Source organism: Salvelinus alpinus, chromosome 18, assembly GCF_045679555.1.
Source record: "Salvelinus alpinus chromosome 18, SLU_Salpinus.1, whole genome shotgun sequence".
Classification (NCBI taxonomy): Eukaryota; Metazoa; Chordata; class Actinopteri; order Salmoniformes; family Salmonidae; genus Salvelinus; species Salvelinus alpinus.
Window position 1 is genome coordinate 20,960,454 of NC_092103.1, and position 18,960 is coordinate 20,979,413.

The 18,960-nt window shown below is 39.9% G+C and overlaps 1 protein-coding gene across 3 annotated transcripts in view; it reads left to right on the plus strand.

The window, feature by feature from the left end:
- The window catches only part of LOC139543994 (BMP/retinoic acid-inducible neural-specific protein 1-like), a 153,336-nt gene that overhangs the window by 57,921 nt on the left and 76,455 nt on the right, over positions 1–18,960 (plus strand). For all 3 annotated transcript variants that reach the window (XM_071350629.1, XM_071350628.1, XM_071350631.1), the window contains exon 3: positions 17,275–17,465. In XM_071350629.1, coding sequence (XP_071206730.1) covers positions 17,275–17,465 — 191 coding nt within the window. The remainder of the gene's footprint in view (positions 1–17,274; positions 17,466–18,960) is intronic.

Consider the following 18,960-nt stretch of genomic DNA (forward strand, 5'->3'; position numbering starts at 1 on the left):
GGGCAGGAATTAAATTAAATGTTCCCTCCAAACAAGTTCGCAGGGGAATTAGTGGAAGATGGATAGCTCTTCCTCAATGTTCCTCCTGGCATCAAACACAATAAGTTGAAATGCCTTTCAAAAGTCTCCCCAGGTGGAAAGCATGTGAATCATCTTGCATTTGCATTTTGGAGAAAGTTGAATAAGATACAGGCATATTGTTTTTGTTGTGGTTTTATATTTGATAAAAGATAACATCATTCTGTAATGTTGTGTAATGTAGTGTCACTTCTCATAAGCACTGGCCAGGGGGACGCGACATGGGTAAATACTTGAAAAGATCAGTTGGCAGCAGTGGAAAATATTCTGTTTGGAGGGTATTAGAATATTTCTCCCTGCTAGCTATAAAACAAAACCTGTTTCTTAGTTGAAGTATAAAAACAACAACAAGAGAGTAAATTGAAGCATTGGCAGAGGTTTGTGAATTAAGCTATCTGCAACTTGTGTCATGATGCATAATAGAGCAAGACGGATTTTTTTGGGTCTGATATCGACTCCGATTTATTGTGGGACAAAACGTAGTTGCCAAATATACAGTATCTGCCAATATACTGTTTTACAGTGGGGAAATTATAAAGTAAAAATGTTCCACACTGACTTCTCATAAATGGCCATCCTAAAGAGCAATTCTCCATGAAATATGCTTCAGATGTTGATTTTTTACATTGTGACAATAATGACACATCATGTGAATAGCCTTAAGTGTTCAGATCAGCATGAGATTTCCTTTGTTCATCCTATTTATTGAATATTCGTTATCGGTGGAATTATCGTCTGAAACCGATTTATCGGTAAAAGGCCAATATCGGCTGATAGTATTGGTGAAACAATATATCGGCTTAGTAAGCCATTAAAGTGTTATCTGAATTGTTTTAGACTATTAGAGGACATTATTTTCACCGTGGTTCCTCCTTAAAAAGTTGCGAGCTTACACCACAGGACTTAGAGGTACCCAGTGTCACGCTTCATTGCTCCAGACCACTGCAAGGGGGAGTTAGAGCACTCATTATGCATTTGGGTCCCAAGGTTTTTATATGACCAATCATATCGAGTGGTTCGAATGACAAATTTGACGCGAGCCACCCGTCCCTGGTAATTTTCTTCAGCAAAGATGGCTGACAAAACATTATGGTGGAAGCAAATGTAAGTAATTATAACGTCATAACGAGTCAAGCAAAACATTTACAATTGAGAAGAATATGTTTGTTAATGTAGAGACAAACGATTGTGCATATTTTTTTTCTCCAAAAGTTAATTTACGAAAATCGCTATTTAGCAAGTTTTTTCCCAGTCATATCCAATACCAGGTGTATCAAACTCCATTCATTGAATTATGCTGTGTCTGCATGTATGTATTACAATTATACACTTCAACAGTGTTTACCACTCCTGCTCTTGGGACATCAATGATTACACATTGTAACTAGAAACATGATTTAAGTAAAGGCTGTTTTGTAATTCATATATAGAAAAACAACAGTACACTACACTTCCTATGCATATCTAACTCCTTTCTTCTGCATTAATCTGAGGAGGTTCTCCCGGCCATGTGGATGACTGAAAACAGGGCAGAAAAGTTTGTCATCAGAGCGGTTTAGAGCATATTACTATTTGCCTAGGAATAACCAGACCTTCATACACACTTGCTATGCTGAATTCTTGACGCACAACCGAAGATTCTGCCATTTTCTGCCAGCACGCCCACAAGCGAGCCACTCCGGCGGAGAATGACACGTGGAAGAGGGCGAGGAACGAGATGGGAGTAACAATCCAGGCTATTTGCTCTGAGTCCAGTATAATAATGTAATGAAACAAGCAGGGAGCAGGTTTCAAACACTCAACATTCTAGCCCGAAGTCCAGCAAGCTATCGACCGTGCCCAAATGTATTAATTGGGTTTGGGGCCAATTGTGGCTAAAAACACTTTATCAATTAACATGTTGAAAGGGGAAAAAATATTATTATTAGTTTTTCACAAGCCTAGAAGGATGGGCTATTAGCTGAACAATAGACTATTCAACCTTTACTAAAGAATTGTCTAATAGCTGAGCTAGGTGTGAACCCCCCTCCCCCTCCCCAACTTGCAACAAATCATTTGTATCTACCTTTCCACATCTACCTACACACGGTTAATGCTCTGAAAAAAAAAAAAATATATATATATATTGGTCATTGCTCCCGAGTGGTGCAGCGGTCTAAGGCACTGCATCTCAGTGCAAGAGGCTTTACTACAGTCCCTGGTTCGAATACAGGCTGTATAACGTCCGACTGTGATTAGGAGTGCCAATTGGCCCAGCGTCATCCGGGTTTGGCTGGGGTAGGCCGTCATTGTAAATAAGAATTTGTTCTTACAAGATTTGCCTAGTTAAATAAAGGTTACATTTAAAAAACCACTGGCGGCAACCGCAGCGCAATCAATAGGAGGTGAACAGTGGCTGGTGCTGAAAATATAGCTAACTTGTTGTGCAAGTGTGGCACACCAACAGATGGAGAAAACCTAAACCAGTCGAGCAATTCATTTCAACAATAATATTAATTTTAATTTGACTTTACAAACAACAAGAGGGCTTAATTGGAGTCTAGTTCTTCGGAGCCTAGACCTATATAAAATAACTTAACTGGCTGAGGTTGGCTATGAGACTTAACAGCCTAATAGAAGTAGGATTTTTTTTTATGAGGCTTACTTACAATTGAAACTGGTCAAAAATGTAGCATCCTACATAAAACAACCATTTAAAGAAAAAAAAATCTGCACGTTCGAACTAAAACAATGTAACTAATAATGAAAAGCGCACATTTGTAAATCCCAAACTCTAAAAGTAATTGGAAAGGTAGATACAAATGATGTGTGACATTGTGGTTACAATAAAGAATGTAACAAGATGTAAACAAGATGTGTTTTTATTTACAGTAGTGATGGACAACTGGAGTCATTTTGAAAACAGGTTTTCAAACACTTGTTTTTCACAAGTGTACTGTGGTACTGTTGCAGGTGTAGCCCATCATGCAAATGTTTCCTATTAGCAGGACAATATACTTTTTATAGCCCGGCTGCTGTTGTTAAAATCCCTCAACTTGCAATGTATTTTATGCTTAAGTACTCTAAAGTGTTACATTTCTAACTGATGAAGGTGCTCATGGATGAGATTCAAACTTTGTAGACCAAGATCGAGATATTGAAGGCAGACCATCAGAAAGAGAAACATTCTCTGAGGGCAGCGATACGGGCAACAGCTGATGCATTGGTCCAGAGCCAGGCGGTTTTGGCGGAGAGTCACTCCTCATTAGCGGAGAGTCAGGTGGCATTTGTGGAGAGTCAGGCAGACGCGTTGAAAAGGGCGAGGAACGAGATGGAGTCACAATCCATGCCAGGCACACCTGTGAGCTCTGGAACTCCACCTCCGACAGGCAGAGTCAACATGCGTGGCGGGTTCGTCAGGTTGTCGGTTCACCCTGACATTTCCATTCCTCTTCTGACAACAGAACTTGGCCAACTGCTCACCAGGCAGTGGGTCGCCCACACCATCATGCTGTTCTGCTATTCCAAGGATGTGTAACTAAAGAGAGATACCACGAGTGGGCACAGAATACAAACTGGGATGGATCCCGAGGCTAATGTGGCTTACCAGTGAACCTCCGGGTGTTCATCATTAATACTGTGTCTCAGAAGTTTCTGTTCATGACTGATGCAACCCGAAAAAGTATTAAAAACAGAGTTAATGAGTACTTGAGGTCACGAGAAAGTCTGGACATGGCCTGCTCTCCCTTATGTAAGGAATTAGGCATTTTCCCATGTTTACTACAGTATGTATTGTAGGCTATGTTTACATGTCAGACTGCACAGTAGCCAAATAAACAAATTCAGGTGGCTTATATCTTCAAAATGCTTTAAATGCTTTATTATCCAAATGTAAAAGCATATACTGTACAGTACTGTATTTCTTCATCAGCATCTTTATGCTTTCGTTAATAAAATAATGATAAAAATACTCTTTCAAAATGCTGATGTTTATTTAGTTATGGATACATAATGAATTTCTATGGGAATAAATATCACTGATTTACAGAAATATTGGAACAAAGTTGTTTAACCTTTACCGAACCTCAACCCCGTATCCGGGATCACCCCCCACCCCCCACACACTGATTAGCATAGATAGCATAGCTTCAGAAGTAGATAGTAGCATCTAAATATCATTAAATCACAAGTCCAAGACACCAGATGAAAGATACAGATCTTGTGAATAAAGCCACCATTTCAGATTTTTAAAATGTTTTACAGGGAAGACAAAATATGTAAATCTATTAGCTAAACACGTTAGCAAAATACACCACTATTCTAACTCCATCAGTTTCTTACTCCTTCAGGTGCTATCACCAATTCGGCTCAACTAAGATATTGATATCCACTAACCAAGAAAAAACCTCTTCAGATGACAGTCTGATAACATATTCATGGTATAGGATAGTTTTTGTTAGAAAAAAGTGCATATTTCAGGTAGAAATCACAGTTTACAATTGCACCGACCATCGCAAATCGACTAGAATTACTAGATAGAGCAACGTGTATGACCAATTTACTCATCATAAAACATTTCATAAGAATAGACAAAGCATAGCAATGGAAAGACCCAGATCTTGTGATTCCAGACAATATTTCAGATTTTCTAAGCGTTTTACAGCGAAAACACAATAAATCGATAAGTTAGCATACTACATGTGAAAACGTTACCAGAGCATCGATTCCAGCCAAAGAGCGCTATAACGTAATCACCGCCAAAAGATATTAATTTTTTCACTAACCTTCTCAGAATTCTTCCGATGACACTCCTGTAACATCATTTTACAACATACATATACAGTTTGTTCGAAAAGGTGCATATTTAGCCATACAAAACCGTGGTTACACAATAAAAATACTAGGAAATCAAGCCTCAATATGTCTGACGTCATCTATCAGAGTGATCTAGTTTAATTAAAAGCTAATCATATACTTGACTAAAAAATACAGGGTTGACAGGAATCGAAAGACAAATTAGTTCTTAATGCAACCGCTGATTTACATTTTTAAAATTATCCTTACTTTTCAATACAGGGTTGGCCAAGTGAAGCTATACCAAACAAAATGGCGATGTATGCGTTTAAAATATTTCGACAGAAACACGGTTTATCATATTAAATATTGCTTACTTTGAGCTGATCTTCCATCATATTCTTGGGCAATGTATCCTTTCTATGTTATAAACGTCTTTTGGTCGATAGATGTCCTCTGTCCTTCGAAATGTCCACTAACAACGACCGAGACCGCGAAACGTTCCCAAAGCTAGAAAGTGCACGACAAATAAATTCCTCAGAATCGCACTAAACGGATATAAATTGATATAAAACGGTTAAAATTAACTACATTATGATGTTTTTAACAACTATAACGACTGAAAACATGACCGGAGAAATATAGCTGGTTAGAAAACGATTTGGAACGAGGCAGGTCCGATGGCCTTCACGCTTGAGGCGCACGTTGAGAAAGGGCCGTCTCTGTACATTTTGGTCATTTATAATGGCTGTGAACGTCCCATCGATTTCATTGAAAACGTGATGACGTACAGACACCCAGAGGAAGACGTAGGCAGTGTCGGTTTCTTCATAGCATTCACTGTGGCCTTATAAACAGACCCCAGATCAGAGGTAAAAATTTCTGAAATCTGAACCCTGTCATGAAAAGTGCTGTAAAAATTGTTCTGTACCACTCAGAGACAAAATTTCAACTCCTATAGAAACTATAGACTGTTTTCTATCCAATAATAACAATAATATGCATATTGTACGATCAAGAATTTAGCACGAGGCAGTTTAATTTGGAGACCCAAATATGCTAATGCGGAACAGCACCCCCTATAGTTGCAAGAAGTTAATGAAGGCAAACAATTTAGAATCCTCCAGTCCTTTTGTGCTACCTACTCCCGACCATCACATTGTACAGCGCCATATTTTTCATTCCATCCTGAGGAAATCCTGAGTGTTTAGTTTTTCGTTTTTCTCGGAATAGAAACATAATATTAATCTAATTAATTAAGCCAAATTTCTTGAAATCAATCCCAAATACTATGGTATTACAAAAAAGGTTTTAAATTCTCTGGTAATGCCAATATGGAAGACTATCAAATGCTTCTCCAAGATTCCCTCTGGTGGTCAAACTAGCACTAACTTGCATTAACAGAAAAGATGGCTGACAATTAGATAACGTGCCACAGAATGATATTAAAACTATGAAATAACACATATGGAATCATGTAGTAACCAAAAAAGTGTTAAATAAATCAAAATATATTATATATTTGAGATTCTTCAAAGTAGCCACCCTTTGCCTTAATGACAGCTTTGCACACTCTTGGCATTCTCTCAACCAGCTTCATGAGGTAGTCACCTGTAATTCAGTTCAATTAACTTGTTATGGCTGCAATCCCGTTAACGGGATAAGTGTCATCAACAACCGCTGAATAGCATAACGCTACATTCAATAAATATTACTAAAAATATTTATATTCATGAAAACCACAAGTGCAATATAGGAAAACACAGCTTAGCCTTTTGTTAATCCACCTGTCGTGTCAGAAATTATGAAATTATGCTTTACAGTGAAAGCAATCCAAGCGTTTGTGCAAGTTTATCGATCGCTCGACAAAACATTAAGTACACTTAGCATGAAGTAGCTCGGTCACGAAAATCAGAAAAGCAATCAAATTAATCGTTTACCTTTGATGATCTTCAGATGTTTTCACTCACGAGACTCCCAGTTAGACAACAAATGTTCCTTTTGTTCCATAAAGATTATTTTTATATCCAAAATACCTCCGTTTGTTTGGCGCGTTACGTTCAGAAATCCACAGGAAAGAGAGGTCACGACAACGCAGACAAATTCCAAATAGTTTCCATAATGTCCACAGAAACATGTCAAACGTTTTTTATAATCAATCCTCAGGTTGTTTTTAAAATATATAATCGATAATATATCAACCACAAATGTCTTTCACAGTAGGAGAGGGAAAAACAATGGCTGTCCAAACTCTGTTGCGCGAGCAAAACTCATGTGACCACTTGACGAGATGTTATCGTTCTGGCTCATTTTTCAAAATAAAAGCCTGACACTATGTCTGAAGACTGTTGACACCTTGAGGAAGCGATAGGAAATCTGGTTCATATCCCTTTAAATCCAGCAAAGGGAGGCTATGGAACATGGAGTTTTCAAAATAGAAGCCACTTCCTGTTTGGATTTTCCTCAGGGTTTCGCCTGCAATATCAGTTCTGTTATACTCACAGACAATATTTTGACAGTTTTGGAAACTTTAGAGTGTTTTCTATCCAATACTAATAATAATATGCATATATTAGCAACTGAGACTGAGGAGCTGGCCGTTTACAATGGGCACCTTTTCATCCAAGCTACTCAATACTGCACCTGCAGCCATAAGAAGTTAACAGGTGTGCCTTCTTAAAAGTTAATTTGTGGAATTTCTTTCCTTCTTAATGCGTTTGAGTCAATCAGTTGTGTTGTGACAAGGTAGGGGGGTATACAGAAGATAGCCCTTTTTGGTAAAAGACCAAGTCCATATTATGGCAAGAACAGCTCAAATAAGCAAAGAGAAATGACAGTCCATCATTATTTTGAGACTTGAAGGTCAGTCAATATGGAACATTTCGAGAAATTTAAAAGTTTCTTCAAGTACAGTCGCAAAAAATCATCAAGTGCTATGATGAAACTGGCTCTAATGAGGACCGCCACAGGAATGGAAGAGTTACCTCTGCTGCAGAAGATAAATTCATTAGGGTTACCAGCCTCAGAAATTGCAGCCCAAATAAATTCTTCACAGAGTTCAAGTAACAGACACATTTCAACATCAACTGTTCAGAGGAGAGGTGAATCAGGCCTTCATGGTTGAATTGCTGCAAAGAAACCACTCCTAAAGGACAACAATAAGAAAAAGAGACTTGCTTGGGCCAGGAAACATGAGCAATGGACATTAGACCGGTGGAAATGTGTCCTTTGGTCTGGAGTCCAAATTGGAGATTTTTGGTTCCAACCGCCATGTCTTTGTGAGGCGCGGTGTGGGTGAACCGATGATCTCTGCATGTGTATTTCCCACCGTAAAGCATGGAGGAGGAGGTGTTATGGTGTGGGGGTGCTTTGCTGGTGACACTCTTGTGATTTTTTTAATAATTCAAGGCACACTTAACCAGCATGGCTTCCACAGCATTCTGCAGCGATATGCCATCCCATCTAGTTTGTGCTTAGTGGGACTATCATTTGTTTTTCAACAGGACAATGACCCAACACCCCTCCAGGCTGTGTAAGGGCTATTTTACCAAAAAGGAGAGTGATGGAGTGCTGCATTAGATGCTTAGATGATGTGCTGCCTTTTTCTCGAACATGAGCCAAACCCAGTGGAGAGATAAGCTTTCTTCATTTCTCCCTTCCTCTTTGTCTTTCTCTCTCTCTCAACCAAATGGAGATGGTTTGGGATGAGTCGGACCGCAGAGTAAATGAAAAGCAGCTAACAAATGCTCAGCATATTTGGGAACTCCTTCAAGACTGTTGGAAAAGCATTCCAGGTGAAGCTGGTTGAGAGAATGCCAAGAGTGTGCAAAGTTGTCATCAAGGCAAAGGGTGGCTATTTGAAGAATCTCAAATATAAAATATATTTAGTTGTTAATTTTTTTTGGGGTTACTACATGATTCCATGTGTTATTTCATAGTTTTACTATCTTCACTAGTATTCTACAATGTAGAAAATTGTCAAAATAAAGAAAATCCCTTGAATGAGTAAGTGGTCTAAAAGATTTGACTGGTAGTGTATGTCACAGACCTCAGCAAGCACGCCCCCAAAACGGCCAATTTCTTTCCTCGAGGCCCCAACACCGGACCATTTATTTTCTCGAGGCCCCCACACCGGTTCATTTTTTTCATTGAGGCTCCCACACCGGCCCATTGTATTCCTTGAGGCCCCATTTATTAGCCAGATAATGATAATTTTGCACAAAACTTGTTAGGCTCACTAGGCTAAAAATGGACCAGCCCGTCCAGTCCACCCCTGGGGCGGCAGGTAGCCTTGTGGTTAAAGCTTTGGGCCAGTAACCGAAAGGTTGCTGGATCGAGTCCCCGAGCTGACAAGGTAAAAACTGTCATTCTGCTCCTGAACAAGGCAGTTAACCCACTGTTCCCTGGTAGGCTGTCATTGTAAATAAAAATTTGCTCTTAACTGGCTTGCCTAGTTAAATAAAGGAAAAATAAAACACAATCCCCACCTCACACAATCTCTCCTCTAATTCCTGACTGAAGTGATAATCATGCTTTCTTCCACTTGTCTTAGATTGCAGTGGCACTGGTATTTATCTTCTCACATGTTTCTTTGAGGGGTCATTAAACTAGGCTTTGAGTTGAAAAATGAAGCAGTGAATCATATCACAGGTTCCATCTGCTGGCCTGCCTAATCTGGGCATACGGACCCAAATACATATGGCCGCCACATATGCTTCCGTGCTAATCGTCCTGAGCCGTGAAGAGGGATGTACTTAAAACGAATTGATACGTAACAGCGAGCGAGAGAGAGATGTAGGGAGCACGAGGGAGATTTGGGTAAATCTGATAATCTCGCAGTTCTCTTGGCATGGTTATTATTATGTCTGTTTACTTATCATTCCATTCCATTCACACACACACACACACACACACACACACACACACACACACACACACACACACACACACACACACACACACACACACACACACACACACACACACACACACACACACACACACACACACACACACACACACAGCATCTGATCTCTGAAGAGTAGCCCGGATGAATCAGCATACACCAACACACACCACCTAGCATTGTGCTCTAGAAAATTACTTGTCTTTTAGACATTGAAGATTTGTGATGTTTTTGTTTTCACCTCAAGAAAAGTCTATTGGATATCTGATATGAACAAAATGGTGGATGATTTATGGGAATACAATGAAGGAAAATATGAAACTGGCATATTATTTTGTGCTCATGTTGGGGAAAAGTTGATGAGCGAAAGGCTTGTTACTGATAGATGCAGTCCCTTTAGCTGATGAAATAACATAACCAACTAATCAGATAGAGGTAATTACACTTTTAGTAACATATGCTTTCAGAACAGTTATTTTGAGAGGCTGTTTAGAGTTACGATAAAAACACATTACTCATCGCCTTTGTATTCACACCACCTGCTGTCTTCATATGAATATAATTGCATTAACCCTTTATTGCCATTTTATTACCTGTTATTTTACCAGAGACGTTGACAGAGACCATTCATTTACATGTCACATATATCAGGCCATACCATCACACTATCAAGACTGCTGGCAAATCTCGCTATTGCCTGTAAAGGTAGGCGTATATTCTGATTAATGCATGTGACTTTGGACACAATCCAAGTACAGGAGTGCAGAAAAAAAGGGAGTCTGATGGTAATAGCATGCTGAACACGGCCAATGAAAGTTGTTACCGCCGAGCAATGCATGGGAAAATTGAACCCAGCTGATCGACTCTCTGAGATTTGGAACTAAGTAATAGGTCAATTTGAATGGCCCAAGGACCTACTCACAGCTTAATCATGGTGGGGAACAATTGAGGGTTGGTGAGTCTAGGAGAGGAAAAAGAGGCCTTGGTGGTGTACCTGAGACAAGGTATGCTTTCGGTGCTGTTATAGTACAGCAGAATTACTGTTTGCAATGCGCAATCAACATGTGCAAGGGAATTATAATTTTCTGTCAGACAACGTTGTATTGATACATTATCACTAGAACATATTGCCTAGATAACAGCATGAGTCATTTCATATCCTGCTTTAAATTTACAGTACAACCCATATTGTGTGTGCTGTTGTACACATGCCAAATATTTCAGCAGATCATGTAATGAATGATAAACTAGGTAATTGAGTCAGACTTGATTTGTTTGGACTTGTCTTACTAATGAGTAGTGCTATTTTACCTGGGCCCTGTGTTAACCTGTATTTAGCCTGCATCTGTTTTATTGTGTCAAGAGATTATAGAGGATAGAGTCCAAAGCTAAACCACAGGGTCCTTTCACTACAATGGACTCTACGAACACATTGAAGTCCTCATTGACATGAATCCAAAGAACGGGGTTGCAGCAAATGAGAAATCTGAATAGGGATGCTGCCTTTTTCTTGAACATGAGCCAAACCCAGTGGAGAGATAAGCACAACTTGGACCAAATTGTAGCTTTCTTCATTTCTCCCTTCCTCTTTGTCTTTCTCTCTCTCTTTATCACCATCTCTCCCTCACTCGTGCTGAGACAATTGCACACTGATACACAGAGACACAGATACACACACACATACACACAAGTACACTTTCATATACAGAAGCTCACATATAGAAATATACAATTACACATCCATACACATAATGCACGCACACACACAGACACACCCACACATGTGTGCTACCTACCTTGTGAGTGATTTCATGTGGAGACCTAATATGCCTCATTATCTTCCCTACTTTACCTTGAGATTTGTTGATGCAAAACCAGCCACAATGCAATTTGCTTTCATTTGTTCCCATCCCCTTGAAGAGCAGTAATTAGAAAGCGCTTTTCAAAAGGCTGAGAGAGAGAGAGATTCCCTTGTCACAGAGACACCGCACCTCCATCAAGGACAGTGTGTGTGTGTGCCTGTGTGTGTTTAAAATCAAATCAAATTGTATTTGTCACATTGTATTTGTAAACAACAGGTGTAGACTAATAGTTAAATGCTTACATGCGGGCCCTTCACAACAATGCAGAGAGAAAGAAAATTGAGAAATACAAGAAAAGTAATAAGACGTAATAATAAATACACAATGAGTAACGATAACTTGGATCTATACACGGGTTACCAGTACTGAGTCGATGTGCAGGGGTATGAGGTAATGGAGGTAGATTGGCGTAGCGAGGAATAAAGTGACTAGGCAACAGGATAGATAATAAACGGTAGCAGCAGCGTATGTGATGAGTTTGTGCAATAAGGGTCAATGCAGACAGTCCGGGTAGCTATTTGGTTAACTACTTACTAACTATTTAGCAGTATTATTGCTTGGGGCTAGAAGCTGTTCCTGTTGGTTCCACACTTGGTACATCGGTACCTCGTGCCATGCTATAGCACGGAGAACAGGAGGGAGGGAGTCTTTGACAACTTGATGAAGTAACGCAACGGGAACGCAACTGCGCGCATCCTTCTTATAGAATTCCAAGGCGCATATTGAAGAACTGTCCACATTTACTTTTCTTCAGCCAACAAGATGAGTAGGCTTAACGAACAGGAAAAGCACTAGCCTTTGTCAATCTACTATTCCACATAGTACAAAGTTGACCTATTCTATTGGTCAAATTGTCCTTCTGTGCGATAAATAAATATTCCAAACATACTCGGGGAAGTTTTGGGATGCCGTAGATCCCAAATGAATACAACCACTGGCATTACTTAAAAAAAAATTATCAGTGAGGTTGATGCAACAGATAAGAACGTTTAGCTTAAAATGTTCATCAACTATTAGGATATTTCTTCACATTATAAGCACAGCAATGAGCACACGGAAGTAATCTATAAGCACAAATGTTCCAAAATGCAATCAATTAGCAGGAAAACACATGTTCTCAAAAGTGACTGCAAATGTGATTATGCATGTAATGCATTTTTATGGTGAAAATGAACTTCCCAAAACTCACACGCTGCCTATGTGTGCCAGTTAGGCTCTACACAAGTTGTAAAGCAGATTAATGTATTCATTTTAAGAAATTATTTGGCCACTTTAGTTGTGATACAAACCTTGTCAAAACATATAGGCCTATGGGCTAAGCTGCATGAACTGTGTGACTATGATTTGAAAAAGCTGCATGCACTGTAATGACACGCTGGGCATCATTCATAAGTGATAATACATCATTCATAAGTGATAATACATCATTCACAAGTGACAGGCTAATGTTATCAGCCATCAGACTATTCTTAATTTAATCTTGTCTTTACATAAACTAAAGAATATATGTGTGAAATTAGTTTAGATTTAGAATGGACAATTATCATGCACCTGTCTCAGAACAGGATCAGGAGAAAGAAATACATGTCAGCTATGCACTTAAATAGCGAATGGACAACACTTTTCCCTTGGTTAATTTATATTATACACCTGTTATAAAGCGAAGCAATGTGCTTAATATTAGGACAGTTGAAAAATACATATAGTAGGTCTAGCTGATGAGATCTTCTTCTTTTTAATAGAGGTCATCAACACTCTGTTTTCTCATGCAATTGCATAGCCTATGTTGCACAACTTGAGCTCATGGGCTCTCATGAAGTGTTTGATTTGATTTATGATTACATTTTCATTGATATCAGAGTGATTAGAGGGACAATAGAGTGCTGAATACCAGGCAGTTAGCAAGTTTGGTAGCCTACTAATGCCCATCAGCATCATCAGAGCTTGGAGAAGCCTACTGTAGTTACCATGACTAAATGTTCACATGGAATTTGATTGCAGTTATGACTCATGACTGCCGGTGTGGTTCTAATACAGTCCCTGTAACAGCCCTAGTCCCAGGGTCCTTAGCTTAGTTATGAGCTTGGAGGGCACTATGATGTTGAACGCTGAACTGTAGTAAATGTACAGCATTCTCACATAGGTGTTCCTCTTGTCCAAGTGGGAGAAGGCAATGTGGAGTGCAATAGAGATTGCTTGGATTTCTTTCTGTGGATTTCTTTGGGTGGTATACAATTTGGCGTGGGTCCAGGGTGTCTGGGATTATGGTGTTGATGTGAGCCATGACCAGCCTTTCAAAGCATTTCATGGCTACATACGTGAATGCTACGGGTCGATAGTAATTTAGACAGGTTACCTAGGTGTTCTTGGGCACAGGGACTATGGTGATCTGCATGAAACATGTATGTATTACAGACTGGGTCAGGGAGAGGTTGAAAATGTCAGCGAAGACACTTGCCAGCTGGTCAGTGCATGCTCTGAGTAGACGTTCTGGTAATCCATTGTGAATGTTAACCTGTTTAAAGGTCTTATTCACATCGGCTATGGAGAGAGCGATCACACAGTTGTCCGGAACAGCTGTTGCTCTCATGCATGGTTCAGTGTTGCTTGCCTCGAAGTGTGCATTAAAGGCATTTACCTTGTTTGGTAGGCTTTCATCACTGGCCAGCTCACAGCTGGGTTTCCCTTTGTAATCCGTGATAGTTTGCAAGCCCTGCCACATCTGACAAGTGTAGTACGACTCAATCTTAGCCGGCGTAGTAGGATTCAATCTTAGTCCTGTATTGCTGATTTGCCTGTTTGATGACTCGCCGGAGGTTGTAGCGGGATTTCTTATAGGTGTCCGGATTAGTATCCCCTCTCCTTGAAAGCGGCAGCTCTAACCTTTAGCTCAATGCAAATGTTGCCTGTAATCCATGGTTTCTGGTTGGGATATGTACGTACGGTCACTGTGGGGACGACCTCGTCGATGCACTTGTTAATGAAGTCGGTTAACAATGTGGTAAACTCCTTAATGTAATTTGATGAGTCTCGGAACATAATCCAGGCTGTGCTATCGACACAGTCCTGTACCTTAGCATCCTCTTTTTTGGACCACTTCCGTATTGAGCGCATCACTGGTACTTCCTGTTTGAGTTTTTGCGTGTAAGCAGGAATCAGGAGGATAGAGTTCGGGTTAGAGGGAGAGCTTGCTATGCGTTTCTGTGTGTGGAGTAAAGGTTATCTAGGGTTTTTTCTTCTCTAGTTCCACAGATGACATGCTAGTAGAAATTAGGCAAGACGGATTTCAGTTTCGCTGTATTAAAATTACCATCCGCTGAGAGCGCCGCCTCTGGATAAACATGTTCTTGTTTGCTTATGGCCTTATACAGCTTGTTGAGCACCGTCTTCGTGCCACCATTGTTTTTGTAAATAGAAAAATATAGATAAATATTTGTTAAACAGTATGGTCTACAGCTGATCGTGATGTATTCTAACTCAGGCGAGCAGAACCTCAAGACTTCCGTAATATTATAGATTGTGCACCAGCTGTTGTTAACAAAAAGCCTCACCTTTAGCTTATCCGAGGCTGCCGTTCGATCAAGCAAAGAACAATCTGTTAGATCTACAGTATGTTATCTATGTCCTTCTTCAGCCATGACTCCAAGAAACAGGACATTACAGTTCATCAGGTCCCGTTGATAGGATAGTCTCGAACGGAGCTCGTCCAGTTTGTTCTGCAGTGATTGTACGTTCACCAATAGAACGAAGGGTAGATGCAGATTATTTATTCGCTGATGTAATTTCGCCAGGGTGCGTCGGCCTTTATTACTCCGTCTCTTCCTTTTCCAAGTCTCTGGGATTAGTGCTTGGTCCAGGGTGAGCATTATGCCCTGTGCCGCTGACTCGTTGAAGTAGAAATCTTCATCCAAATCGAGGTTAGTAATCGCTGTCCTGATGTCCAGAAGCTCTTCTTGGTCATAGAAAACGATGGCGAAAAGATTATGTACAACCCCCCAAAACAATTGCTCAATAAAAAACACGCTAAATATTGGTCAGGAGCCTGTAAAACGGCAGCTACTTTGTCTGTGTGTGCATTCATGCAGGTGTGTGCACGTGTTTGCATGAGTATGATAGGGTAGATGGGACAAAAATCCCTGCTTCACAATTGAATTAACGAGCAGTGGTGTCTCCCAAACTAATGCAATCTCTTTTAAAATCCTTTTACATTGCCGAAGGATCTAACCAGTTGAATGAGATTTACGAACCTGTCTGAATACCAAGGTGTCAAAATTGTAAGTGGATACTGTACCTAGCCTACCTCTTCAAGCTGCCAAGTGACATCTTTATTGTAACATTGTCCTTCTTCCCCCCATTCAAAGTGTAACAATTGTTTGGCGGGCCTGTGTTGCTAAACATGCAAACTACAAGCTGTCTCATGGAAATTAAAAAGACAACTGGTCTGCCAGGGGGATTATTTCAGACAAAGAATACTAATCAAAGAATTATAGCTGGATGGATATTTATATTTGAGATGCCCCTAATCCTACTGCGTCAAACACATATGGTAAAGGCTGATTATGTAATAGCTATGCTGTTGTTAAAATTAATATCTGGGAAATAATTCTGAATAACACCTGGATTACTTTGCAATGTAATAGTTGTAGAATGCTATGCTTTTCTTATTTGTGGAATCACGTAGCTCTTTCAGTTGTTTCCCCAGCCATGCCCTGTGGTAATGATGGACCAGCATTCCCATTGCAGTTATTGGACCATACAATTTACACAATAGGGACAGAATTATTTGTTTTGTAATTGGATGTCTATAGTAGACATTTTAGTGAAATTCAAATGTCTATGGGAATATTGGTCTATGATTGTGATTCAATTAGAGATCAGGAGTTTTGCCTGATTGCAGGACCCAGATCTGGCCCGTGGCAAAAGCGGTTTGGTTTAATGCTGATCATTCACACAATCAGGACCTACAGAGAATCAGAGATAGCCCACAGCCATGCTTGGCGTTTGCCTTGATTAGATAACATGGTGACTCAATGGCGTGAGATGATGTTCACTGGCAGTTCGAGCAGAGAACTGGTAGCCAGCTGGGGCGGCAGGTAGCCTAGTGGTTAGAGTGTTGGGCCAGTAACCGAAAGGTTGCTGGATCAAATACCCGAGCTGACAAGGTAAAAACCTGTTTGTTGTTCTGCCCCTGAACAAGACAGTTAACCCACTGTTCCCTGGTAGGCTGTCATTGTAAATAAGAATTTGTTCTTAACTGACTTGCCTAGTTAAATAAAGGTTACATTAAAAAAAAAAGCTAATTACATGGTGCCATGTGCTGCTAGTATTTTTTATCTTACTTAGGGATGGGGATACATCTTCCCCTTCAATAAGAATCTGATCACAATTGACTTACACTCTTGTCTTAACATTGCCAGTAGCTATTGTGAACAGTAACTGCCATTTTAGACATTAGTCAATTATGGCATTGATGATATTATGTCAACTGGGAAGATGCTTGCTATAGCGGGTGCTAATTGTAAAATGACCTTCAATTTTGCTTATCTACTTATCTTGTCCCCAGTGCGGTTTGTTGCTGTTGCATAAATGGTTGTCGTAATACCATTGATGAATATCTAAAGACATAAGCATTTACCTATGCTGTTTTCCTTGTAGGGAGTTTGCGCGTTGGAAGGTGAGGAACACAGCCATCGAGAGGAGGGACCTGATCCGGAACCCCGTGCCACTTATGCCGGACTTCCAGCGCAGTGTCCGGTTGCTAGGGCGACGACCCTCCACTCAGCAGTTCATTGACACCATCATCAAGAAGTATGGAACCCACATCCTCATATCCGCCACCTTGGGAGGTAAGAAAGTATATATCTACTTCTACTTTATTAAGACACCCTTGGTGAGCCACAACAATGGCTTGTGGGACGCATTTGGCTCCGGGCTGCCAGGTGATGACTCCTGATTGTAGTTGGTTCAACCAAATTGTTTCCCCATGACCTTATTTAGGGAAAGTGCTGTTAATGTCCATGACACTTTTTTGATGGCTTATTGATAGGGAATTGATGGGAAATACATGAAGATGAGATATCAATGGGTAAATTGGTGGTTTTGACTGTCAAATGAGCTTGCCATAATTGAATGGCTACCCCCTCTAAAAGCTGCACTTCCTCTCATGGTTCTGTCCTGTTAAGATAACATTTGACGTAGGACGTAGTTTTATCTCATTAAACATTAGTATATCAAACTGTCACTGAGGAGCTCATCCTATAGAAAGCTACCCTTTCTGTATAAATCTAAGACTTCACTTGAATGTCAAACAGTCTGTTTAATAATTTAGTTAAGGCAAGGGTGGGGGATTTCATTGGCAGAGGTTTAGAGTTGCAATATCAAGTACAAGCCTGCAAGGTGATTCGCACTAACACACTAATTATGGAATTCTGCAATGTGATATTGAAGCAAATATGATACTAAGGTAAAGTATTAATACGTTCAAAATAAAAACCATTCCCAGCAGGATGATTCACTGCTGCCACAAATGCACATGTGATTAAAGGTTGATGATAGATGAGGGGAATATTGACACACAGAACTGATTGCAATTTTGCAGGTTACAATAATTTTTTCTCTGTTCGCTGTTTTCTTTCTCTTACGGTTTCTTCTCTCTCTTACTCTTTATTTATTTATCTCTCTCTCTCACACACTCTCTTTTATCACCAGATCATCTTTAACCTTGAAGGCATTTCAGAGCGTTATCGCCTAGAAGTCACTCATCTCAATCTCTGGGTTGCATATTAATAAAGAACACCATTATGTGAGCTGATAAACCCAGAAAACAGGAATGTACTGAAAGCTGTCCTGAAGGCCCAGAGCTATTACATCTGAAGTGATAAGGAATACAGAAAAGACTATGTTCTCTTCGCCAGACTCACTTTATGAGCTAAAAGGAGTGTGTATGTCTGTGTGTGTCCATGCGTGTATGCGGATATAGCATGTGTATGTTTGCTTGCACATCTGTCTTTTACTCTGCATATGTTTTGGTTCATAGGTATGCAGACACTATTGGACAGTGTACATTTTGCCATTGTGCAGTATAATAATAGAATGTAATATATCCTGTAAGATATACAGTAACCCACACACAGGTAACATTAACTCCTCAGTATAGTACCTATGTCTAGCAATTCCATTGCTTTTAAGCACCAGTAGGCACTGGTGCTTAAATTATATACAGGTAAATCGATACCTTCCCTTCATGTATTGCTTTTATATATCCATCATCTTGTATTATTTCATTACAGTAGCCAATAAAATTGTGCCCCTGTTTGGCAATATTGTAAATCCATAAAAATG